Below are 26326 nucleotides of genomic sequence, written 5' to 3'. Positions count from 1 at the left end.
CAAGATCTGAAGCTGGGAGCAGGCTTGGTTGAGGAGCTAAGTGGACACACCTGCTAGGCTTCAGTTCCCACTCCTAAGTGCGAGAGTTGGAATGGGGCTGGTTTTTCTCATGCTGGATGCAAGCATTTTAATTACTAGGCTTAAGCCTGCTCAAAACTAGTGTTTTAAATGACTACCACATTTCCTTGAGCTCCCGGTGAATGCAGATTCTGTGGTACATCTCATTTAAATTTATCCATAATTACTTTCCTAGTATGTGCATTTACTTTATTATGCTTATGAAACAAAGTAAATATGCTGTAATTCAAATCATTATTTTCCCTTATCTTGGATCATATTGTGATAGCTTATATGTTAGTGGTGTATCTTGTATTTCTATCAATAGATTTCCTATGCTTTCTTGGGTTCAGATTTAATATATTTCTATTTTGGAGGTTGGGGGTAGTAATAATATCTATTCTAAAAATCAGATAATTGAGTAATTTGCTCTAAATACAAACAGCCTCAAAACCTCATCCACAGGGAGGATTGTCAATTTAATTGCTTTCTCTCACTGTGATCTTCCTGGAGTTCATCCCTTGGCCTGTATCCCACTCTATTCTCTTCCTACCTAGCTTTCTTTTGAGATGAAAATGAAAGCAAAACTACCACCTTCAGTTCCAATTCAATGTAACATAATAATTATATTACATTGAATTTTTTAAAAAGATTTATTTATTTATTTTTATTACAAAGTCAGATATACAGAGAGGAAGAGAGACAGAGAGGAAGATCCTCCGTCCGATGATTCACTCCCCAAGTGAGCCGCAACGGGCCGATGCACGCCGATCCGAAGCCAGGAACCTGGAACCTCTTCCGGGTCTCCCACACGGGTGCAGGGTCCCAATGCACTGGGCCGTCTTTGACTGCTTTCCCAGGCCACAAGCAGGGAGCTGGATGGGAAGTGGAGCTGCCGGGATTAGAACCGGCGCCCATATGGGATCCCGGGGCGTTCAAGGCGAGGATTTTAGCCGCTAGGCCACGCCGCCGGGCCCATTACATTGAATTTTCATCTCACTTCTTTGTTTTTAGAATCTGTTATATATTAAGTAGGCAATGCTAATTCTCTCACCTGATATAAAGAGATGCAGCCTAAAATTTCTTAAATTCTGTCAGCAACTTACGCCAGAAAGGTCACATGAAGGGCATATTACATACAGGATACACCTGTTAGGGCCCATAAACCACAGCTAGTTTGCAGATATTTTTCCTTTGAATGGTGTTGGCCTGCACAGTAATTCTTCTCTCCTTTCCTGGTCCCTGCTCTTCCCTTCCGTTCCCTCTTCTTTCCTTTCTTTTTGTTTCTCCTCTCCTCTCTTCCTTTTTTCAAGATTCAACTAATTAGTAAAACTGAAACTCAGGAGATAGTTCCTAAAACCCAGATTTTCAATTTCCTTTAAAATTTATGAAGCTTAATAGCAAGGCGTCAGAGAGGAGGGGAAGCTCCTCCCTTTGTACAGAGCTGCCGACCAGGCTGCCACAACAGCATCACATATTCCTGACCCAGACCCTGACGGTGAGTGGCACTGATCTTCTATCACAGCACCTTACACTGTTGCTTAGACTGCCCTACCTGTCTCAATCATGGGACCTGCCTGATCATGTAGGCTTTGTTTTATGTAAGCCTGATGCGTTGTCTTCAGCCAAAGCTTCTAGCAAGCTGACTGGCTTGGCGCTGTAGTTGGCTTGAAGAGGCTGAACTCTGATTACACCACCACAGGCCAGTTGGGGGCCAGCTCCTTTTTCACAAGTAGATTTAAACAACTTCCCAGGTTCCCTGAAAAAGACATTTCTTCATTTTTGGACTTGCAAGCAGCTGTCTTCTTGCAGCCCACTCCACAATCCCCTAAGTCTTCCACAGTTAGGGTACCCTACTAAGAATTCTGTTGCTAACAGCCCTCTGTTTGCTCTGGGATACTGGAGTACTCCCAAAGGAATATATTCTTTAAATTGGAGTGGGATGGTGTGCCCAAAACAGAAATACCCTGAAGCTCTCCTTTGACATGTCATAGTTATGGTGAGGGAAACGGAGGAGAGAGCTAGCCTGGTGACTCAGGAAGACAGGATGATGGTCACATTAGATGTCTATTGCCTATGTCTTTAAAATTTCCACAAAAAATATTCTTTCCTGATACCAAGATTTAAATTTGGTACACTAAGGACACCGTTTTGTCCTTGGCTCTTAAGTAATTGAAGTAGATAGTATTAGGGAAGAGCTCTGGTTTCTCTTAGAAGGTAATATGCCACTAACTCTTTGGAGAATTCAAATTTCTGGGTTTCAATGACTGTTCTTCACATCACATTGCTTGTGTATGCATGGCTTTGAAACCCTAGGCTTTTGGCCCATTAAATACAGCAAACTTTGATTTTTGAACTGTCCTCAGGGTTTTGAGATCTGTTTGTTAGTCTCGCTATTTTGATACTCACCAGGGAAAATATTCAACCTGCTATGGAACTGGGTCGTTAACTGAAGCATCCACCATGAGAAGGAAAGTGCATAATGTTATAAATGAAGTCATTGCCATGAAATAATACAGATGTATTCTTTTCAGTGAATTCTGTGCAAACATTCAGTCAAGCTGAGACTTCCCTGATTATGTGCAGGCAACGTATTCAGAAAATCACCAGCTGGGTTTTTCAGTGGTTAAATGCTGCTGTGCTATAGCATTCTGGAATAAAATAAGTAAATACCACCTACCAACCAGTCAAGTTTTTTGATGCAACATCCCTTAACTTCAAAGCTTATAATGAAATTGATTTTCAGTGCTTTTTCATTTCAACTTGCAAGCCCCATGAATAACTACTTAAAATAATTTCAACTTAGGAATGTTCAGGAACTGGTGAGAAATTGATAGTGACTGTTTTATGTTAAGCCAAAAGATATTGAATAAAAATGTAAAGGAAGAATCTGCTGTGTTTTGATGGGAAGACCATATGATAAAGAGGCAAGCAGCGAGGAATGATTTTCTATGATAAGCAGAGTAATTTAAAACTTCCTTAAATTTTTAGTGGAACAGAACTCTCAAACAAATGAGTTTCACTGTCTGGGGAATTGGAGGAGGTTGCAAATCAGATTTTAATATGTTTGTTCCTGGAATGACACTTTGATTTTGGCTATCTGATGGTAAACATTTTGATGAAATCTTTAAAAATTGATCAAATCATTTAGATATTTAGAAATATTTGAGTGACAGATGTAAATTCTTAAATTTATATCCATTAGAATTACATTGGAATTAATTTTGGAGGTATGTGTAGATCTAGGTTTCATGTATGCTGAAGTTTATACATTACGGGGAAGTTTAAGAAATGAAATAACGGGGCCCAATAGGGATGTCCTTGCCTTCCATGCACCGGGATCCTATATAGGTGTCAGTTGGTGTCCAGGCCACCCCACTTCCCATCCAGCTCCTTGCTTGTGGCCTGGGAAAGCAGAAGCATGGCCCAAAGCGTTGGGACCCTACACCCATGTGGGAAACCCAGAAGAAGCTCCTGCATCCAGGTTTCAGATCAGCTCAGCTTCAGCCTTTGTGGCTGCTTGGGGAGAGAATCAGGGGAGGGAAGATCATCTGCTCTGTCTCTCCTCTCTGTATATCTGACTTTCCAATAAAAATAAAATAAATCTTTAAAACCAAAGACATGAAATACAAAGTTATGTATGTGAAATTTAACAAGAAAGTGAATTATAGAAGTCATACCAAATTACAAATTTCAAAGGGCTGATGATTACAAAGATCATGAAATTCAGAAATAGAAAAAAATTATTTTTAAAAATTTATATTAATGTAAACAGGACAGATTTAATGTATTTCATGGATATGCTTTTAAGAAGGTAACCATACCTCCATCATTTCTTTATCTCTCCCTCAATATGCTTGCTTCTTTTATTCCAACTTTTATCTAATATTTGTAAAAACGTACTTTCAGTCCACTCTATAATCACAGGTTTGAGGTACTACCAAACATAATATTCAGCAAGTAAAAAGTAGTTCTACAGGAATATAAACAAGGGTTAACAATAACAATCAAGTCAAAAGATTACTGTTTTATTACTGTATATTTAAAAATATCCTATTTCATATTCTATATTAACTACCACACATCAGAGAAAATATATGTCTTTTGGGGACTGGCATATTTCAGTAAACATAATGGTTTCTAGTTGCATGCAGTGGCAAAAGACAGGATTTTCATTATGTATTTGTGGACCCCTCACCTATATGGGAAGCAGTTTGTGTCCCTGCTGCTGCACTTCCTATCCAGCTTCCTGCTTATGGCTTAGCAAAGCAGTGAAGGATGGCCCAAGTTGTTGGAATCCTGTATCTATGTGGGATACTCAGAAGAGTCTCCTGGTTCCTGGCTTCTGATTAGCTCAGCTCCAACCACTGCAGCCATTTGTGGGGTGAACCAGCAGATGCAAGATCTTCCCCTCTGTCAATCTTTCTCTCTGTAAACCTACTTTTCAAATACATTTAAAAAATAAATGTTTACATGCTCATCAGTTGATGCAGTTCTGGGTTGATTCCATATGTTAGCTATTGTGAACTGGGGTTACAGATAAGTGTAACTGGGAGATGAGGAGGGACAGATAACCATTTCATATGCTGATTTTACTTCATTTGGGTAAATTCTAAGGAATGGTATAGTTGGATCACATTAGAGATTTCAAATTGCTGAGAAATTCCCATACTGTCTTTCAGGATATTTAAACTAGTTTACGTTCCCATCAACAGTACATTAAGGTATCTTTCCGCACATCCTCACTAGCATTTAATATTTTTTGATTTTGGGGTGATAGCCATTGTTACTGATGGGAAGTGAAATGTCATTGTGGTTTTTCTTTGCATTTCCATGATGGCTAGTGATCCTAATATTTCATCCTTTGAAAATTTACAGTTCATGTCCTTTCTCCAGTTCTTAATGAGATTTTTATTGTTTGAATGTCTTGAACTCTATATATCACGCATATTAATCCTTTATCATATGCATGGTTTCCATATATTTTTCTCCCATTCTGTCAGTTGCCTCTTCTCCTTTTTGGTGCTTCCTTCACTGTGCAGAAGCTTCCTAGCTTGATGTAATCTTATTTGACTTTGCTTTCATTGCCTTCATCTCTGGGGTCTTTTTCAAGAAGTCTTTCCCAACAAGTTTCTTGCACAGTGTCTCCGTTGTTTTTCATCTAGTAGTTTGATGGTATCTGGTCATATATTTAGATCCTTGATCCATTGTGAGATGACTTTTCATATAAAGGAAAACATAGGGTCTTGTTTCTTACTTCTGAACATGGAGATGCAATTTGCCCAACATCATTTGTTGAAGATATTGTCCTTTCTCCAGGATGTAATTTTTAGCTTTTATTTGGTTGTAGATGTGGATACATTTCTGGGGTTTCTATTCTGTTCCTTTCAGCTACATGTCTATTTTTTGTACTGGTGCCATAGCTTTTTGATTATAACCAACCTGTGATATGTCTTGAAATCTGGTATGGTGGTGTCTCCAGTTTGGTCAAAATTGCTTCAGCCAGTTTGGGTGCGTTGTGTTTCCATATGAAGTATATCACTGGTTTTTAAGATTTGATAAGAACATCCTTGGTATTTTGAGTAAGATTATCTTGAATCTGTAAGTTATTTTGGGAAATAAGCACATTTTGATACTAATTCTTTTAATCCATGGACATGGAAAAGTTTACTTTTGTGTTTTTTTTTTTGATTACTTTTCTTAACGTTTTATAATTTTCAGTGTAAAAATATTTCTTAACCTTGCCTAAATTTACTCTAAGGTTTTCAAAAAATTTTTGAATTCTATTGATTTTACAAAATCTTTTTCAACCGTGGCATTATTTGTGTACACAAAAATTTATTTTTGTATGTTTATTTTATAACTTGAAAATTTACCAAACTCTCATTAATTTCAACACTCACTGGTTCATATATATATATATATATATACACACATATATATATATGTGTACATATAATTTGTATATGTATACATATATGATTACCACAACCTGAAAATAGAGATAAGTTGACTTTCTTGCTCATTTTGTTTTCCTTTGATTTCTTTTTCTTGCGTAGTGGGTCTGTTCAAAACTTCCAGAACTGTATTGAATAGAAATAATGGAAATGGACATTGTTGTATGGTTCTGGATCTTAGTGGAAATGTTTCTGGCTTTTCACCACTGAGCATGATGCTGCTGTTGGCTTGTCATATGTTGAGATATGTTCTCTCTTTACCTAATTTTCTTAAAGTTTTTATCATGAAACCATTGGTATTTATTCAAGTGTTTTCCTTGTATCTAATGAGATAATTATGTGGCTATTATTCATCAATTTGTTCATGTGTTGTATCATATTTATTGATTTGCATATATTGAACCATCCCTGTTACTATGAGATGAATTCCACTTGGTCCAGGTGGACGACCTTTTTGATGTGTTGTTAATTTGGTAGTTTGCATCTTGTTTAGGATCTTTGCATCAATATCTATCAGGGATATTGATCTGCATTTCTCTTTCTTTGTTGTATCTTTTTCTGCTTTTACGATTAAGGTGATACTGGTCTTACAGAAGGAGTTTGGGAGGATTCTCCACTTCTCAAAAATTTTTTGAAGAGTTTATGAGAAATTAGGACTAGTTCTTCAAAAGTTTGGTAGAAATAAGCAGTGAAACTTTCCAGTCTGGGTTTTTTTTTGTTGTTGTTAGGAGGACCTTTACTACTGATTCAATGTCCATCTTTGTTATTGATCTATTTAGTTTTCAATGTTTTATGATGCAATTTTGTAAACTCTACCCATTTATTCTAGATTTTACAACTTGTTGACATTAAGCCATTTGTAATAGTTTTTAATATGGTGGCATAGCGAGGAGCTTCTTTTGGGTCTCCCACATGGGTGCAAGGTCCCAAGGGTTTGGGCCATCTTTTACAGCTTTTCCAGGCCACAGGCAGGGGGTAGAAGGGAAATGTAGTAGCATGGATTTGGCCTGGCACCCATATGGGATCCCAGTGCTTGCAAGGCAAGGATTTAGCCACTGAGCCATTTTGTTAGGCCCAAGACTCAAATTTAAAACAAACAAAACAAACAAAAAGACCAAAATCCATCTATATGATACCTACAAGAAACACACTTGATATAGACTGAAATGAAAAATATGGGAAAAGGTATCCCATGTGAATGCAAATCAAAATAAGCAAGGGTACCTATCACACAAAACAGACTTTAAGACAAAAACAGTTCAAATCAAACAAGAAGGTCAGTATATAATAATTAAGAAATTAATTCAATAGAAAAATGTGATTACAGTAAATGTACATGTACTCAATGGTAGACACCCAGTTATTGAAAACAACTGTTAATGGAGTTAAAGGGAGACATATACTCTAATAATATTACAATAGGAGACTTTGACACCCTACTTTAATCATGGATAGAGCAACTAGGCAAAAAAAAAAAAAGAACAAAAAATAACAGAGCCAATCTACACTATTGACCAATTGGATCTAACTGATATCTAGAGAACATTTCAATCCATGGTCATGGAGTACATTCTTTTCATTAATGCATGGAACAGTTTATAGGAGAGACCAAATGCTAGGCCATAAAAGAGGTCTCAACAAATTCAAGGACACATTTTAATGGATGTACATCCTGATACATCTCTGTAATACTATTTTCCTTTTCCTTTTAGCTAGGTGCTCATGAATTGTTTTACTGTATGGCAATAGTTTCAGAATGTAGTTTTTTAACCAGGGTCTAGATATTAGAAAGTTACATCAGACTTTCTTCTTGTTTCATTAGTTTAAACTTATTTATTCTCATTGAAGGTTTATAAGTTTTGACTTCCCAACTGCATGGTGATAAGGTACTTGTACAACGTTCATGAGGTTGCTAAATCAGGGACCTTTCCAGGGTAATTTGAACTTGAAGGATAACAAACTGTCGATGTATTCTAAAATATTTCTATGTGTCATGATAAAAAGGGATATTTTAGTAGAGCAAGTCTTTTCCCTATTATACAATGCAAGTTATTTAATTACGTGAGCTATTTGTCATCATTATTTCTGAATAGACAAAAATCTTATGGGTCTGAGGGTCAATAAAATTGCATGGTACGCAACAGAGACAAGACTTCGATGACAGTAGAATTTTTGATCATATGATTAGAGGGCTGGGATGTTACAGAAACCAAATACTGTCAAAATTTCAGATTTCAATTTAATTTGAACATAAAATATGCCAGTATTTGTTTTGTGCATTATTTTCTGCAGTTTGTGAAATGGTAATAGATAGGGATTAACTAATCAGAATTCTATCTTTCCTATGAGCGATTTGATTTTTTATTGAAGGTAGCAATCCATATAATTAAAGAAGCAGATTATGGATAAAGGATATAATGAAGCATACATATTAAAATATGAAATTCCAATAATTTATGGTAAATTTGTTTTTAGTTTAAAATATGTTAAAAGATGTGCTTGAAATGGTTACAAAGGTTTAGGAGCTCCAATTCAGACAGGTTGAAGAGTTTTTTGGTTTAGGCAACCTAATATTTCCATGTGTGGTTTTATCTAGGAGCTAAAATAAACTTATCTTTTAATCATGGTGTCCATTATGAGTTATAATCTGAAGGTCCCAAGTTGTGATTTTTGACATCTTTTAGCGTATAGCTTCTGGGATGCAAGAATAGGAAAACAAGAAAAAATCTAACTGGTAACTTCAGAAGTCTTAGTTCATTCTTAGTGGGTCAACTGGGATCATATGTCCATCACAAATTAAATCATTTCTCAAAGGTACATCATATCACCCAAGTTTGATTCACATGACATTGTATCTGAATCTAAAAACAATACTGTTGGTAGAAGAGGGAAACTGAAAAGATCAACTTGAGCATGTGCTTTTACCCATTCAATTTCAATAGACATTTCCTTCACATATATAATTTTTCAACTATGCCTTAGTTTGGCACATAATGGCACACTTCTACCTTGACTCAAGGCCTTCTCTAATGGGGAAAACTCTGCATTTGGTCCATTTGTTGCATCTAATTCTAGGATGACTGGGTCTGTATGTTTTCAAATAAATCTGGATCTCACTCTCATATCTTGAAACATATGGATAAATGATAGCTCTAATCACTTCTAGTATACTGAAAATGCAATTGTACATTAAAATGGGATAACAAAAATTTAGAACTCTTATAAATAAGAGGAATAGCACAGATTCTATCCTGCAGACAAGAAATTTTTGCCTGGGCAACAAAGAGAAATCCTTGAAAAGTCAATTTGCCTACTTCTGGTTCTTTCTCTGCTAAGATAATTTATGTCTAGTAACCACTATAGAAAATGAACACAGGACCCGGTGCGGTAGCCTAGCCGCTGAAGTCCTCGCCTTGAACATGCACCAGGATCCCATATGGGCACTGCTTCTAATCCCAGTGGTGCCACTTCCCATCCAGCTCCCTGCTTGTGGTCTGGGAAAGCAGTCGAGGACAGCCCAAAGCCTTGGGATCCTGCGCCCGAGTGGGAAAGCTGGAAGAGGCTCTGGGCTCCTAGCTTCGGATCGGCTCAACTCCGGATGTTGCGGCTGCTTGGGGAGTAAATCAACGGATGAAAGATCTTCCTCTCTGTCTCTTCTCTCTGTATATCTGACTTTGCAAAACAGATAAATAAATCTTAAAAAAAAAAAAAAGAGAGAAAGAAAGTGAGCACAAAGTAGGAATCCTCTTGTTGTGGATAACACAGAAAAGGTAAAGAATTTGTACATCTCTCATTCCAGTTCTATACACAATGACACATACTGGTAGCTTAAATGCCATGATACCTCTAATCCTAGAGCTCAGCCATTGTTCTTCAAGTTTGCATCTACCCACTGCCAATTTTAACCTTATCAGGACATTCCTGAGAGGAGGCCTATGAATTACTTAGGTCTTGAGGTTGAGTAATAACTTTTCTTTATATATTGACATATCTTTGGCAATGCAGTTTTCATAAAAATTTGGATGCCTATGAGTCCATAATTCTATGAGTTAATCACCAAATCCACTGATCTTGTTAAGTTAGAATCTGGGCAGGAGAATTGTACTTATTAGAAACTAACTGCAGTTTCTCTTTATTTGACCAGGCCTCAGTCTCAAGGCCTTTATCTTGACCTTTGTCTTGCAGCATAGTGAACATATGGTCTGCAGGTGGAGAGGCAATAGCTAATCAGTTTTTGGCCCCCAAGCTGCATGCCCAATGAATATCTGCAATTAAGATAATTAACCCCCTTTGCAGGAATGTAATTCATAGCAATGTAGGAGTCTATAGGTAGGCGCCTGATCATCAGACTCCTTTTTTTTTAACTGATAATTTCATTTTATGCTGTTTTCTACTTTGTTTTCATTTCTACAGTCTATGCAGATAATTTTATTTTTTGAATATGTAAATTCTCAAATCACTGGACTGTTAGGCATTTACAAAGATACCTTTTTGGGAAAAGATTTTTATTAGTTTTTCAAACGGGTCCATTTCTACAAAGTTGTTGTCTTTCTTCTAAGAGAAGAAACAAGAAAGGATATTGCCCTGAAAGCAAAGTGAAGAATACATATTGAGAAAGAATTGCTCAGCTAAAAAAAAAAAAAAAAAACTTCTTCACTTATTTGAAAGGCAGAGTAAAGAGTGACAGAGGAAAAATTCTGTCTACTGGTTTATTCCCCAAATGCTTAACAATAGCCAGGGCAGAGCCAGAATACAGACAGGACCCTGTAACTTCATCTTAGTCTGCCATCAAATACTCCCTTCCTGACAGAGAACTCTGCTCTGGGTTTCAGGCTTCCTGAGCTTAACCTCACTCCAGGAGTGAGACTATACTGTCACATTCTTGTAACTACTATAAGGAACTTTACTAATAAGTAAAGTCATTCCCGGTGACATTTATAGGTAATACATAGATGGGGTCTATTTTTTTTAATTGTTAAAATTTAATTGTACCACAGCAAGCTTTGGCTGAGAGTTACTATCTAATTTATTTAGTGCCTTGAGTTGCTCAGGATCTAAGAGTTCTTCTATTAACTCTTTCAAAAAAATTACCAAGAGATAATTACTTTCTTCCCAGATAAAAAATTTTAAAGTTTTTGCATTAATAAAATGAAGATTAAAACAATTACTACCCAAAGCTGCAATAATAAAATATATTTAATTAGTAGTTTGACATCTAATGAACAAAAATAATATAAGTTTAAGGCATTATTACTTCATTTACATTTTAATCCATTATATCTAATTCCACTTAGTAGTAGTTACTGGAAAATCTCATTTCACTTTGTTAAAGTCAGAACAATCCATTTTTAAGCTATCATCTTCTAGAAGGTCTAAATTTGAGGCCGAATGAATTTACTTAGGCTTTCTAAGAACCTTGAATCTCTAAGCCTTACACTTTATACATAATAAGGATCAAACCCCCCACTATTTGTAGATAGAATGTGCATTTCATGGTAAGACCATACCAGCTATTTGCTTGACATTTCTGAAAAGAGCTTAGGTACAAGAAGAAATGAGGAGCAGCGATAATGGAGGGAAATGCTGAACAGGATTATCATTCGGCTCAGCGCCCCCTCTCTACCTCTCGCATGCTGTTTTTAAGCAGTAGGCACTCTCCTTCCAGTTCCTTTGTATTTTCCTGTAGGGAGTAAGAAAATGGCTTCACTCCTTGTAACACAAAAAGGTCGTCATAGATGAGAGAGGCAGAGCTCTTCTTAGTTGCATTTTACAAATACTGCCCACTTGCCCCAGGAAGGGCTGCCTCTCCACTCTACACAGCCGCTTCCCTTTCGCTCAGCCACTGGCCTGTATTCAGGACTATGGCTTCAGGCAGTTGGCAGCTCATTACTGTTACTGTCCAAGGCCATGAATAAAGCTATCCAGACAATTATTCTTACTAAATTCTTCTTCAGAGGGAGAACCTTGATACTAAAACATGCAAAATGTTCAAGCTACTGGGCCTGTAGAAGGGGTGAGTTCACTAGTTCCCTTGGACATCAAACAGTTCACATTTCTTGACTGGTTTTTATTGTAGAAAAATGTTTAAATTGAGTTTATGCATGAATATTTTGGAGAACTTTCACAATATTTAATATGGGCAAAGTACAGCGCAAGTGTGTTGTTCATATCGAAATTTTCCCATATTAATCTAAATGTACTCCCAAATTAATAGAGAAACAATGTGATGTAATAAGTTTGGTATTGCTGATAATTGTTTTGATGATACTGAACATTTCACAGTTTTTGAGGATGTCTTGGAACAGATGAGGGTGTTGCCTCAATATCTCTAGGGATTCTTTTTGTTGCTTCTTGTGATGCATTGGATGTTTACTGGACATCATTCACTAGTACACAAGGCTCTTTTAATCCAGAAAGATGAAAGTGCTTGCTACAATAATTCCAGGCTTATCTAACCTTCGGCAAATACTTCCCTTTAATCAATCAATGGCAAATACTATGACATTCAATAATCATTGTTTATTAAGTACTTGCTGTGTAGCAGACACTAAACATCACATTTAATTCTCAGAGCAATCCTACACAGTCAGTACATTTAAAGACAACGATAGTTAAGGAAGCTTAGTGCCTTTCCAGTATCTTGCTACTAATAAAAGGTAGAACCAGATTTCAAATCTGTGTGTCTAACTTCCACGGCCATATTCAATTCTGTGGGCATGCTGTGAAGTAAAAGGATGAAATAACGGTCTCTGACTTTACTTAGATATGAATGTATAAATTCATAAAAGGCATCCATCTAGTGGTAAGAGACAACTGCAGAAAATGGATATGCAAAATGGCATGTGAGCACAGAGGCGGGAGGCAGCAATTCTGTCTGGGTAAATCTGACAAGGGTTAACAAAAGTAATATCCTAGGCAGAAAAGAGAAGAGGGACAGTCAGGCTAAACGCAGTCAGTAAAACGGCACCAAGCAGGAAACGCTATTAGCATATTATGGAAATTATGCAAAGTTTGGTATTGGGGTAGAGGTGCTATGGCAGGAGCATTAAAATTAAATATGACAATGATCTGAATTTACTCTGTTGAATAACTGAATATTAAAATAGTCTGTAAGGATCAGGGAGCATAAGTTAGAGGTTAAGTGACTGAGACAGGACTTATGACTGGCCGAGTTTTAAGCCAGGACTATTTCTCTAGTTATTTTAATTACTTTGTCAGCATCCTTCAGAACACATGCCTTCTGCAGATTTTTTGTTTCAGGTCAACAACTCTGTGTGCATTCCTGCTAATGCCTCATTATGATGCTAACTGTATTTCCTTTGTTGAAACTCTATATTATAGTGTGTTACTATATATGGCAGGGTATGATTTGGCCTTGCCGAACTTTGGGCCATTACCAGTAGCTTCAAATTGAACAGGGTTATTTTGAGGTCACACACTGACACTACAAAGGATTGAATTATTTATGGCTTTAATATTCACCAGTGTTTCTAGCTCAAGATCCAATATACCACTGAATATTATCTGTCAACAAAATGCTGCAACTGTTCCGTTTGTTGATGACCGATAAAATAAAGCAGTTAGAATTGGTGCTTTGAACTCAGAATGAGCTGAATTTCCACCCTGAGTATTTTGATAATAATAATAATAGCAATTCATATTTATAATATTTATAATACCAGTAATATTTATGTCAGATGCTACTTAGCATGTGATATAGATGCATTAAATTAAATATACATACTAAAATCTGTGAACCTATGTGTATAATTTTACATTTGCTGTATTTATTTTTGCATAACAGAGACGAACTAGAAGAAAAATGTGGCTTAATCAATATCAGCTATAGGCCCATAGCTGCATTCTGTAATAAATCAGAAAACACATTTTAAAAATCTTGAGTATTTTCTACCTCTCTCTTCTGATCACTTTATCTGATCTCTCATCTGATCATCTTTATACTTGTTACCCTCAGCAAAATTTAGGAAAAATTAATATTAGTGATCATGCAAGGAGGAATGAATATTTTTATATAGTGACTACAAATTTTCTTATTGTGAAGGAAATACCTGAAAGTGAATATATTGATAATTTTATAGAATTAAACCGTAGAGATAGAAAGCTGTTCCAAGTTTAATTGTAAACATCTTTAAAACAGACTTTCCAAAATTGTCATTAGCAAAATATTTCTCCTAGCACTGACTCTGAAACAGGTCTTCATTACCTCCTGATAGTTTTTCCTTGGTCACAATCAGGCAGGACATGGCATTTCTGGGAACAGCAGTAGGGGATAGAATATCTTAAAGTAGTAATTATTTTTCCCCAGGGACATCATGCTAGGAATTGCATTGCTGACCAAAAACTTGGCATAAGATAAATCACAGATCTACTCAATAATACAGTATAAAAACAAAGACTGAGGCATAGTGCGGAATAAGGGAAATGATAAGGAAAATAAGGGGCCTAGCAAGAGGGCCTGGAATATGATAGGTAATTCATATATGTTAGTTTCTCATAACCAAGTTCAGGTCACTATCAAATTGCTCCAAACTTAGTGATTTAAAACAATAATGATCACTTGTTGGGGCTTGTGGTTCACCTGGGTCAGGAAATCAAAAAGGGCAAAATAGGCTCAGCTTCACTCTGCTCCACAATATCTGAAGCCCTGAAGGCTGAAGACAGAGGCACTTGAAGGCTCATTCACTCATATGACAGGTAATGGATGGTGACTTTTGGTCAGGGCCTATCTAGAGATGATAGCTGGAACCCCTCACATGGCTTCTCTGTGTCAGTGAAGCTTCCTCAAAACATAATAGCTGTAAGATGGCAACTAGCTAGGTAGCTAGCTAACCAGATGGACAAGTAAATAAGATATGGAGGACAGAAGGAAAGAAAGAGAGAAATCACAATAGTTGCTGGGCAATTTATGATCTAGTTGCAAACATCTAGTATTACTTTTATCAGATGCTAGTAGTCACTGAAGTTACAAAGATTCAAAAAGAGGAAACATTAGCCATGTCCCTCATCAGAACCCTGTGGATGTCTCACTGTAAGAAGAGCATGGGGTGCACCACATGGCAGGCAAGGAGTGCCCACTCTGTGCACACTACTGGGTTATGGGCCACATGAGGTCATGGAACCCCCAGACCTACTACCATGCCTGCACACCAAAACTAGGCCATTGAGGGATATTTGAGGTGTATAAAATAGTTGCTAGGAACCTCCATAGAATAGGACACTGTCATGCATGTCAGGAAGACAGCAGACAGGTGATGGAGCAGATAGGGCATCCTAGTGGTTCTCCCAGGGCTGGGCTGCTACACTTGCCAATGTACAGGATAGCCGGACTTGGGAGTCATCCAGGTGTGGGTGCCTGGAAGATCTCCTGGGACAAGGCTGTTACACTCCATGGTGCACATGGTGTCAGGGAATGAGGGCAGGCCAGGATGTAACATCTGCTGGAATATGTGAATGTTGGGTTGGGACAAGGTTGTAGGGATTCTGGAGGGTTGCCCTTTCCATAGCAAGGTAACTGACAATGAGCACAAAAGCTGGGTCTGGGGATGCACCAAGCCAGGCCACTGAACCCAGGTGTAAGAGTGAAAATTGGAGGGGAGAGGAGTAAGCCTGGTCACCACTGTTACCTTTGCTGCATATGAGAGGTAAGTCTGGGAACTGGTATGGTAGGGGTACATAGCGGCACAGTCAATTAGGCAGGTACACATGCCAGTGCATTTTTAAACTGGGACTAAGGATAGGAAGGATTTGGCTGCAGCACCTGCTATTGCACGTGCTGCCTGGTGTGGGGGCGCTGGGTGTGAGTTAAGGTGTTGGAGATGGTCCAATGGAGAACACGAGAGCTAGGTCTGGGCAATGGCCTTGTTGGGATTTAAGGGGTCACTCCAACTGGGCCACTGCATCCACCAGTGTACATGGGAGCAGGTCCTGGGGGCAGGTCAGGTTAGACTGCTGCTCTGCTGCTCACACTAGTGCCCATGGGAACTGGTACTGGAGGCTAACCTGGTAGGGGCTCTGGAGAGGCCCCTAACATGACAACACACCTACAGAAATGTACAGGACACAGAGCAGGTGACTGTCTGGACCAAACTGAAGCACTTGCCAAAGAATGCAAAAACTGCAGCTAGGGTGGGCTGGGTAGGGTGACCTGGCCAGCAGTGCAACTACTAAGTTGCATGAGTACCTTAGACAGATAGGATCCCCAATCTCAGGGGACATCCCACAGACATGTGATCTGGCTGCACAGCACATGTTGCAAGATGGGGCCACCGCCACTGCTGACTCCAAAGACATGATGAAGAGCAAACCCAGATGCACATGAAAGACAGGGCAACCATATTTTCTAATCCAACAACAGGCTTTCAAGTACCTCTTCAAATGATGGAAAGAAAAGCAAATGGAGCAGCACTTCAAGCCTGTGGGTACTCTGAGGGAGACATGGACAACCAATATGCTTTAAAACTTATACAGAGAGAACAAGAAAGAGCCCCTGTGAGGACTGATGGAATGTACTACCTACACAATGAGCACTCTACATTCCCAAGGCATTTTCCTCCACTTGTGAGGCCCCTGAGGTGGCATGAACAGACCATCTCTATTCCTCACCACTGATGTAGTCTGATAAGGGTTAGGCCACAGTACTCATCCACAAGTGTTGGAGTAGGGAGTGAGCCACATCAGAATGTGAGAGAACTGAATACGGGAGCTGATTCTGTAGGGAAATTGTGGCCTCTCCTCTCTGGGACTGTAGCACCTGAGGGTTTATAAGAGAGTTGGGGTGCTGATTGGCTGAGCAAGGCTGGACCACAGAACTCACTTGACAGGAACCCACCAGACACTTGTGGAGTTAGGAGAAGATCGGGCAGGGCCAGGCAGCAGCACCTGCTGGCACAAGCTGGGGCAAACAATATTCAAAAATGAATAAATAAAACCTAGTTTTGGAAGAGTATGTTTCCAACTGGAATTGGAAAGTTAGATGTGTCTGATAACTTGTGATTTTGCTAATGGGCACAATGGGAGGCAGCAGGGGGCGGCTCATGGCTCATGTAATTTGCTCCACATGGACAACCTAAACTGAGTTTGAGTTTTCTGGCCTCAGTCTGGCCAGCTCTAGGTATTTTGGGCATGTGTGGAAAGAACCAGCAGATGAAAAATCTCTATTTCTGTCTCTTTCTCTCACTTGCTCTCCATGTCTTTCTGTTAAATAAAAGGAATACACAAATAATAATAATAATACAAACATTCCATTTGTTCAATGGAAAGCTGTTGATCAACTATCAAAAAAGGCTCTAACTTCCTCATCTGCACACACGTACACACACACCCCTAAAAGTTACATTGGTTCATTTTCAAAGCTCAGGCAAATGTTTTTGGTAGATGCCACATTCTGGATTCATCTGCTTGCTTCTGCATGCTGAATTTGTTCCAATTTGTACCTTCAGACAGACTGGTGTTTTCCAACTTTGGCACCATTAACATTTTGGGCTACAGAATTCTTCGTTTTGGAGGCCACACTGTCCTGTGTATTGCAGGATTTGAAGTACCATCCTCGGCTTCTTTCTACCAGATGCAGTAACAACACCAAGGCTATGATGACCACAAATGTCTTTAGACACTGCTACAAGTGTCTGGATTGGAGGTGGGGGGAACCACTCCTAGCAAGGGTGGTAAACATCTGGCCCAAGGGTTGTATATGAGGCCCAAGAAATCATTTGGTCTCGCCCTTCTAAAAGCAACCAGAGGCAGGAATCAACATTCAATAAATGTGTAGCAGGCTATTTTTTTTTTTTAAAAAAGATTTATTTATTTTTATTGGAAATTCAGATTTATAGAGAGGAGAGATAAAGATCTTTTATCCACTGGCTCACTCCAAAATGGCTGCAATGAATGCAGTGAGTAGATCTGAAGAAGGCAGGAGCTTCTTTTGGGTCTCCCACATGGGTGCAGGGTCCGATGGCTTTGGGCCATTCTCCATTACTTTCCCAGGCCATAAGCTGGATGGGAAGTGGAGCAGCCAGGACACAAACTGGTGCCTGTATGGGATCCCGGAGTATTGCAAGGGGAGGATTAGCCAGTTGATGTACTGAAACAGGCCCAAGCAGGCTGATTTTTAAGCTAATAATTTTGCATGACCCAAGAATGAAGTTAGGAATATCCAAATAGCCCTTGGCAGAAAACAGGTTCTCCATTTTTGGCCAGAGGCTTGAATAAATTCAGGCTCAACAATTTTGAGAGTATTTCTGAAGTGTTGGGTTTTTTTTTAAAGATTTATTTTATTTTTATTGGAAAGTCAGATATACACATACAGAGAGGAGGAGAGACAGAGAGAAAGATCTTCCATCCGATGATTCACTCCCCAAGTGAGCACAACGGCTGGTGCTACGTCGATCCAAAGCTGGGATGCAGGAACTTCTTCCAGGTTTCCTATACAGGTGCAGAGTTCCAAGGCTTTGGGCCATCCTTGACTGCTTTCCCAGGCCACAAGTAGGGAGCTGAATGGGAAGTGGGGCTGCTGGGATTAGAACCGTACCCATATGGGATCCTGGTGCATATTCAAGGCAAGGACTTTAGCCACTAGGCCACGCTGCTGGGCCCGAGCTGTTTGTTTAATCATACATGTAACCTTAGATTATTTCAGTATTAGTAATGGCTAGCTTTGATCACTTGTTCAAGGCAGTGATGTAATTTTAAAAGGGACGTTCTCTCTCCTAAGTAAGCTATGCCTTAATACTTTGAGACCATGTGAATAAATTGTACTCCCTAAAATTTCCCCTTAGTGGTATTTATTATCTTACAATGAATTTTGTCTCCCTCAGTTGCAATTATTTGGAAAAACTGCTAGTTTTCTAACTTTATCATTTGTTCTATATTTAAGAAAAATGTTTCAGCTTCTACCCTTTCCTCTTTTTGGGTGTCATTCCATTGTTTTACATTTTTAAAAACAATTGAGTAAGTTCCATCAGTCAGTGTCATTCTTTTTGATGTTTACATGGCCCTGTATTTCTCTAGTAGGAATCACTTTTTCTTTAACCCATTCTTTATAGGAAGGAAACTTCCCTGTGGAGCATTTTGTCAAAAGTATTGTAAGTACCATGTAACAGTACATTGCCACATGTGGGGAGAATTATGTGAACAATTTCCATTTAATGTCAGAAATTCTGATAACAGGAAAAAATGTATCACTTTTTTTTTCATAGTTCCACTACTTGCAAAATGTAAACAGTTGGCAAGAGAAAATTCCACTGAACAACCATTAAAAGTATTTGCAACTTAACGTTGTGATACATATTTACAGCTAAGTGGTAAGTATATTTGTGATTCCCGGACACGATGAAAGGTGCCTGTAAGGTGAAATACATTTGCAGCATACACACACAACTTAAACATTGTATACTGCAGGAAGGTGTAGGGAATGGCATGGAATTGCTTCTGATTCTAAAAGCCCTTGGACATATACTTCACCAAAATTATCTAAGGATTATGCTTGGAAATACATTTCAATAGAATCCGACTGTAAAAAAAATAGCGATTACAGAACTATCACTTTTTGGAAGGGCCAAATGAAAGATCTGTTAAAACCATTAAAAAAATGTGTGCTGCAGACATTATTCTGCCTGTGTTACTTCCGATTTCTTCCCTAGTCCCCAAGAGATCGGCCCAGTTCTATCGACTCGGCACAAACCTGTATCCAAGGTTTTAGTTTGGGTTAAGAGTCCTAAAGGTGAAAAACGCACAGCGTGGAGCGAACTTTCAGCCAGCGCCTACCCGGCCCACGTACCTTTTCGACTGCTCCTCCCCGATTGGCTACCGTGGATGTCAGCTGCCCAATCACACTGGAGCGTCCTCCGCGCACGCGCACTCGGGACGGGCTACCCCGCGCCTCAGCGCTCCGGGCCCAGGGTTGTAGTCAGCGGCGGTGAGGCCCGGCCGCGTGTGGTTGGTGTGGAGGCCGCCCTGGACCGGTCAGGGGAAGGCCAAACCAGCACTGCTGTGACCCCGAGAGCCCCCACACTGTTTCCATGCAGCTCAGGCCCTCCACTGTGCTGATAAAGGCGGTCCTGTCCGAGCCGCAGTGTTGCCTTTACCTCCCCCAAAAAAGAGGGGGAAGGGAGCCAAATCTTTTAAAAAGTCGACTTTCCCTGTCCGCACAATGGGCTGGGATCGGGGTACACCTATGTCAGCCCCAAATACGGCCTCCCTGGCGCCCTCCGGGACGCACCGCCCCTCCCGCGGGCTCCTCCCTGTCCTGTCTGAGGTGGACGCGGCTCGGCGCTGGGAACGCGAGCCCCACTGGGCGGCTCTGCCAGGCCCCTGTCCGCCGGCGTCCCAGGAGGGGCACTTAGGAAGAGGGGTCGGCGGAGAGGCCGAATCTCCACGGTCCTCCACAGTCCCGGCGCTCCGGGACCCGGAGCCCTCCCAGCCTTCCGCCCGACCCGGCCGCTCGGAAAACGCGGCGAGCGGAACCCGCACGCGGAAGCGCCGGCCGCACTGAGCATGCCCAGTTGTGGAGCCGACCACAGTTTTTTTTTCTTTTCTTTTCTTTTCCTTTTTTTTTTTTTTTCGGTCTCAAGTAGGAGGCTTCCCCCCCACCCCCACCCCATCCCAGCCCCCCCACCACCCCCCGGCCTAAGCAGCTACCATGGCCGAGATCCCCAGCGCGGCGTTGTCCCAGGCGGGTTGGTAAGTGGTGAGTCCCGCCGGCCGGCCAGCCGCGGGAGCGGGCCGGCGCCCCCGAGGAGGGCTGGGGCTGGGGGCGGTGGGGTGCTGGTCGGGGGTAGGCTGAGGCCGCCGCCCGCCTCCGGCCTCTCCCGGGGCCCTCCAGGCCGGCTCCGCCCCCGGCGCCACGCGGAGCCGAGCGAGTCCCCCCAGCTCCCTTCGGGGCGGCGGCCTGGGCCGTGGGCTGCGGGCCCGGAGAGGGACCCGGGGCGCGGGCGGCGGCGTAGGCCCGAGGCGTCCGGCTGTGGGCTGCGAGCTGCGGCTCTGCCGGCGGCTGCCGCCTCTCCGCGGGCCCGCGGGAAGTTGTGGGGAGCGCAGCCCGTGTCGCCGCCCAAGCCGCTTTCTGGTTCTCCCCATCTCCCCGGACAGGACGGACCGGGGAGTGCGGAGCTGGCCCCGACGGCTGCCGCACAACTTCTGAGGCTGAGACTGACCTCACTGTCAACTCACGGGGGCTGCTCGGGAGAACTTTCCTGCAAAGGGCTGACGTTTGTTCTCATGTCTGAAAAGATTTCTTGTCAAGAGTTTAGGATCTGAGAGCTGTGGGGGAAAAAAATCAGGGGAAACTAGAAGATTTTCTGGACTTCAGCCATTATGGTTGTAAACATACAGTTTAATTCAGTCTTGCATTTCCCAGGATAGCATGGGTACAGCCTGGGGTGAAGGGATTGGGTAGCATCAAGGATGAGAAAGATCTGACCCAGTCTCCAAAATTACTATCTTAGCGAAATGAGAAAGGGAAACACTGAAAAAGGTCAAGCGCTAGAACAGGGGCAGTGTAAGCCAGCACGTCCAGGGGAGAGGCGCGGGAGCTTTGCACTTGGAGGGAGAGTTTCCTAGAGACGTGGAACTGTAAAGTTTTTGCTGAAACAGTTGCTGAGAATGGTGTGTAGGTAGGAAGTGCCTGTTACTGTACGCAAGTGACCTTCGATGCTTTTATTGGTGCAAAGAGGAGACTGTTCACCCAGCTGGGAGACCAGAAAGGTAACCAGGAAGCCGTCGCTGTCCCAGAGACACGGATTTACCTGTCTGAATCAAGTTTTTTATTAGAGTGCTTCTGGTCACACCTGTGTTTGGTAGAAGCTGTTTTTGGCTTTCCAGGCTCTGTTGTTTTAGCATGCACTGCATTTAACAGGTGAGAAAACCCAGGGAAAGAAATGGTGGTTAACTTTCCCAGCATGACAGCTAGAGAGTGGAGTTGAATGTGTGACAGTTGGGTTCTATTTCCAAACCTGGTATTTTTAACCCTTGTGTGTGATTGGTGGCGTTGTATTTTCACAAACCTCAGTTGGCATAGTAAGTTATGGAGCTCAGTGTTCCCCTTGCTCAGTTTGGCTTTTTTTTTTTTTTTTTTTTTTTGCTGAAGTCTCTTCCTTTCTTTGCCTCAAAGGCTGTCCTGAACAACTTTGGCTCACTGGTCAATGGGTTTCCCATTCTGCATTAGCATGAGTGCTAGTTTTTCAAACTAGTAATTTCTTCCATTAATCCTGTAATCTGCTGTCCTTTATGATGGCTCCTCCTGGAGTAAGTGAGATCCTAAATACATCCCACATGATCATCTTTGGGCACCTGAAGGACAGGACCTCGGTCTTTTCTGTTCATCAGTGGTGCCAGGGACGGAACCACCTTGTGGGTTCTCAGTGAAGTCTGACACAGTTGGTTTTGGAATGCCCCTGCCCATCCAGGCTAAGTCTACAGAAGCTTAGCATCCCTCCTGACTTTGTTACATTTTTATTTTATAGCCTAGCAATGTCTTTTGGCTGTTGCCACTTTGTCATGCACCGTGTCTGCATTTTTTTTTTCTTTGTGCCACTTCTGTATGGCTGTGGCTTTTAAAGGTGATGGAATCTGTGGGGGCTGACAAGACTATCTTGCTAAGAATTTTAAAGTTTTATGTAATTCCTTGTAGGTCTTGAACGGGGAGGCATGTGCCAAGTAAGACACGAGGATGGCTCTTTTCTGGTGTCTTGTACTGCGTCTTTAACTCAAGACTGACTGCATCAAAATACCTGATCTCAAATGTTAGGTAGGAAGAGCAGCTGTGGTGACTCCTTCCCATTGTGAAGTCCTGGCTTTCCTCTGTCAGTGCAAACCATTTTACCTTTGTACTCAAGTCTTCTATGTACTTACTTGTAGGGCCTTAAAAATGATGCTGAAATATACAAAATATTAAATCTGTCAGTGAACTTCATCTAACAGCAGATAGGGGAACATTTAGTGCTAAATGGCTGTAATCTTCAGGGGTGAAAAATGTATGTGTATACCAATCTTACTCAAGCTTATGTAATTTTTGAGCACCATTTGTCCTCCCATCTCCAATCTTCCCTATAATGCATTCAAAAGTTAACTTTAAAAATTTAAGTCTGTATTTGGGATTGATGTGATGGCACAACAAACTAATCCTCCACGTGCGGCACCAGCATCCCGTATAGGTGCTAATTCATGCATGTCCTGGCTGCTTCACTTTGGATACAGCTCCCTGCTAATGTCCTGGGAAAGCAAGGGAGGATGGCTCAAGGCCTTGGGCTTATGCACCCATGAGGGAGATCTTGAAGAAGCTCCTGGCTCCTAGCTTGACGTTAGCCCAGCTCTGGCCGTTGCTGCCATCTGGGGAGAGAACCAGCAGATGGAAAATCCCACTCTGTCTCTCTGTCTCAGTCTATATTTCTTCCTCTTTCTCTCCCTCCTCCCATGCAAAATCTTTTTTAAAAAATCTAAATATATAATTAAAAATATAATCCAGTAGTAGGACCATAGCAGAGTTTACAGTGATTTTCTTTTCTTTTGATTCTTGGTGGCCAATTGCACAGAAAATATGGTTTGTCTTCTCTCAGCCATTGAATTCACCTAACTACAGATGTAAAAATAGCAAAGAAATAAAAACAAAACTCCATCTGTACTGAACATGAGTTTATTTCTTGTTGTTATTCTTTAATACAATATGAAAATTAGCTTCATAGCATTTCCGTTATAATAAGTATTATAAGTCATCTACAGATGATTATATATATTCATTAAGTCTTTATCAAAAAAGTGTTTTGATGAGAAAACCATGGGATAAACAGAAAAAGAAGCAGTTTCAGTATCGGTTACAAATGATTATTGCTCTCTCTTCTTGAAGTGTCTGCCCCGTTCCACGTGTTCTCCTGAAATAACTCCTTTGAAGATGTATAGCACCTTCTGGGTATTTTTTCTGGAATTTGTAATTCCTAAATTTTGACATCTCTGTAAATGAGTGCTTCCCAGCACGTAGAAGGAAGTTCTTGTCAGACGCATGACTGATCAACAGCAGGCCAGTTTCTTATTGCAAAGCCCACCACTGGGCCTGTCTGGTTGGTGTAGCTTTCCCAGAGGCACATCTGTTCCTCAGAAGATTGCTGGTAGATATTCTCAATCTTGGATGAGATATATTTTGCCTAGGTGTCACCTATTTAGTAGTGTCAGAACAACTACATGTTTTCGTAAGATGTTGGAGACAGTAGTCATACAGTAAATTTTATGTAAAGGGTATCATGTTATTCAAGCACAACTTTTGGGGAATAGGTGTACTTGTGAAGAGCATTGGAAGCTCTTCACAAGGTTTTAAAATAGCAACAGGGTATTTTTTTGTTATCTAGAAGTATAAAATAACCTTTCATTGCCATATTAATTCAGATACTGGTTTTACACTGTTTTGAAAAGGATCAGCATTATAAAGAGTTTTTTTAGCTGCTGAACAACACCAGTAGAAACCATTTGCTTTTTATTTCGATCATAAAATAGTTTCCTTTAACAAGCATTTGAAAATTTCCCTGACTTATATTGTTTTTGAAATTAAAACATTCAAATATAACAGGCTTATTGCCCTTTAGTCTCAGAATGTGATGGTACTTCAAAAGCTTATGGACAAGTGAAATTAAAAGTTTATTTTTGTGCTAACATTTAAAATCCATGAATATTTTTCATGAGCTTTGAGAAGACCCTTGTGTGTAACATTACTTTGCTTCCTCTGTTGTAACTGTTCAAAGGGACTGGATATTCTGTGCAGGTGTTCAGGTTTTAAAACTTGCTGTGATTTTTTGGGTGACTAACCTATAAATCTAGTTTCAGCTGCTTGTAGACTTGACTGCCTCCAGCATAAAGGAGGTATAAAAAGAAACCTGCTATCTCAGCATGTCGAAAATAATTTTTCCTTTAACCCAGCAACATTTGCTAAATCAACGAAAAATTGCATAGTAACATTTCAGGAGCCATAAAAATATGACTGTGTCAACGTATTTTGCTTTACATCTTTTCTTTTGGCAAGAGAAGAATATTGACAGTTTAACTTATCATGTTACTGTTAAGACACTTCAATCTAGAATGTTTTCCATTTTGAAAGACCTTCTAGCATATGAAAGTAGTTAGGGAATACTTAAGTTCCAGGTAATTTCTGGAAGAAGCAGACTGTGCTTCTAGTAATACAGACACTTTTGTGTAAAAAAAAAAAAGTCACAGATACACTGTAGAATTACAGGACAAAGAAGAACAGGGAACATGGAATTTATAGTAATAATGTATTAAGAGATTAAGTTAAAGATACTGGTAGCAGAAAAAAAAACATAATGATAGAGAACAAGTGGAGGAATAAGGGGAAGGAATAGCTACAGGGCCAGCCAGAGAGCCGATAGTCCCTTGGTCCTGTGACCCCTAAGCTGTCATACCTCTGCTTGATTGATGTGTCTCCGTGTATGTGTGTGCATGTGCCCTCCTTTGACACATGTATTATAGTTTGATGGTCTTTGAAATAGAGACAGAGTGCTTTGTGTTGCGGTACAGCATGATAGGCTGACATTTTTGGTTCTGGCATCTCACATTGGAGAGCCAGTTTGAGTCTCAGCTGCTCCACTTCTGAGCCAGCTCCCTGCAAATAATCCTGGGAAGGCAGTTCAAGATGGCCCAAGTTCATGGACTTCTTTCATTTGGAGCAGTATGATAGAGTTCCTGGCTCCTGCTTTGGCCTGACCCAGACCCTAACTCTCTGCTTTCCAATTAAGCAAATCTTAAAAAAAAAAAAAAAGAAAGAAAGAGGAGAGCTACTCTCATTTTAGTATGGTGCTGTTAAAAGCAAGATCTCCTTTGAGTAGTAAATCATATTGCCAAGAAATATATAACCCTATACAGTAAAAGTGCACTTAGTAAATGTTGATGCCTCTTAATATAGATACTGTGTTGTTTGGATATAGTGGTGGCAAAAGATAAGAAAAATTTGAATATGTTGCACTTTGACATTTTACTGGCAGAGCACTGTTGGAATTTATTGGAGGGTAGTTAATCTAGACTAGAAACCTTTCTAGGACTAATGATAATGATAATGGTAAGATTTGCTATGCATATCTTCCTAATTGTGTCTGGCCTTTGTTAAGGCAAAGCATGAGATTGTTTATTGTTGTGCATAGTGGTGGATAGTGTATTTGACAGACACGTTAGTACTGTCAGGAATAAACTTATTTGTAGAGTCAGTAATTACATATTGGAGCCTACTGCATTTATAAAATATGCTGGAGTGGGGAAGGAGCATTGCTCTAGATATGTTTATAAAAGAAGGATTTGGCTTCTTT

General features: G+C 40.4%; 1 protein-coding gene and 1 long non-coding RNA gene across 2 annotated transcripts in view; one reads left to right on the top strand and one right to left on the bottom strand.

Annotated features, from left to right (window-relative positions):
* The window catches only part of LOC131481563 (uncharacterized), a 129576-nt gene extending 109468 nt beyond the window's left edge, over window positions 1-20108 (bottom strand). The window contains exon 1 of the long non-coding RNA XR_009246392.1: window positions 19810-20108. This is a non-coding gene — a long non-coding RNA (uncharacterized LOC131481563). The remainder of the gene's footprint in view (window positions 1-19809) is intronic.
* Window positions 20109-20517: 409 nt separating this feature from the next.
* Window positions 20518-26326, top strand: part of TDRD3 (tudor domain containing 3) — a 131244-nt gene continuing 125435 nt past the window's right edge. The window contains exon 1 of the mRNA XM_058670669.1: window positions 20518-20711. Coding sequence (XP_058526652.1) covers window positions 20671-20711 — 41 coding nt within the window. The 5' untranslated portion in view covers window positions 20518-20670. The remainder of the gene's footprint in view (window positions 20712-26326) is intronic.

Source organism: Ochotona princeps, chromosome 12 (genome assembly GCF_030435755.1).
Source record: "Ochotona princeps isolate mOchPri1 chromosome 12, mOchPri1.hap1, whole genome shotgun sequence".
NCBI classification, from domain to species: domain Eukaryota; kingdom Metazoa; phylum Chordata; class Mammalia; order Lagomorpha; family Ochotonidae; genus Ochotona; species Ochotona princeps.
The sequence above is the reverse complement of the archived record's forward strand: the minus strand, read 5'-3'. Positions and strand labels throughout refer to the sequence as shown.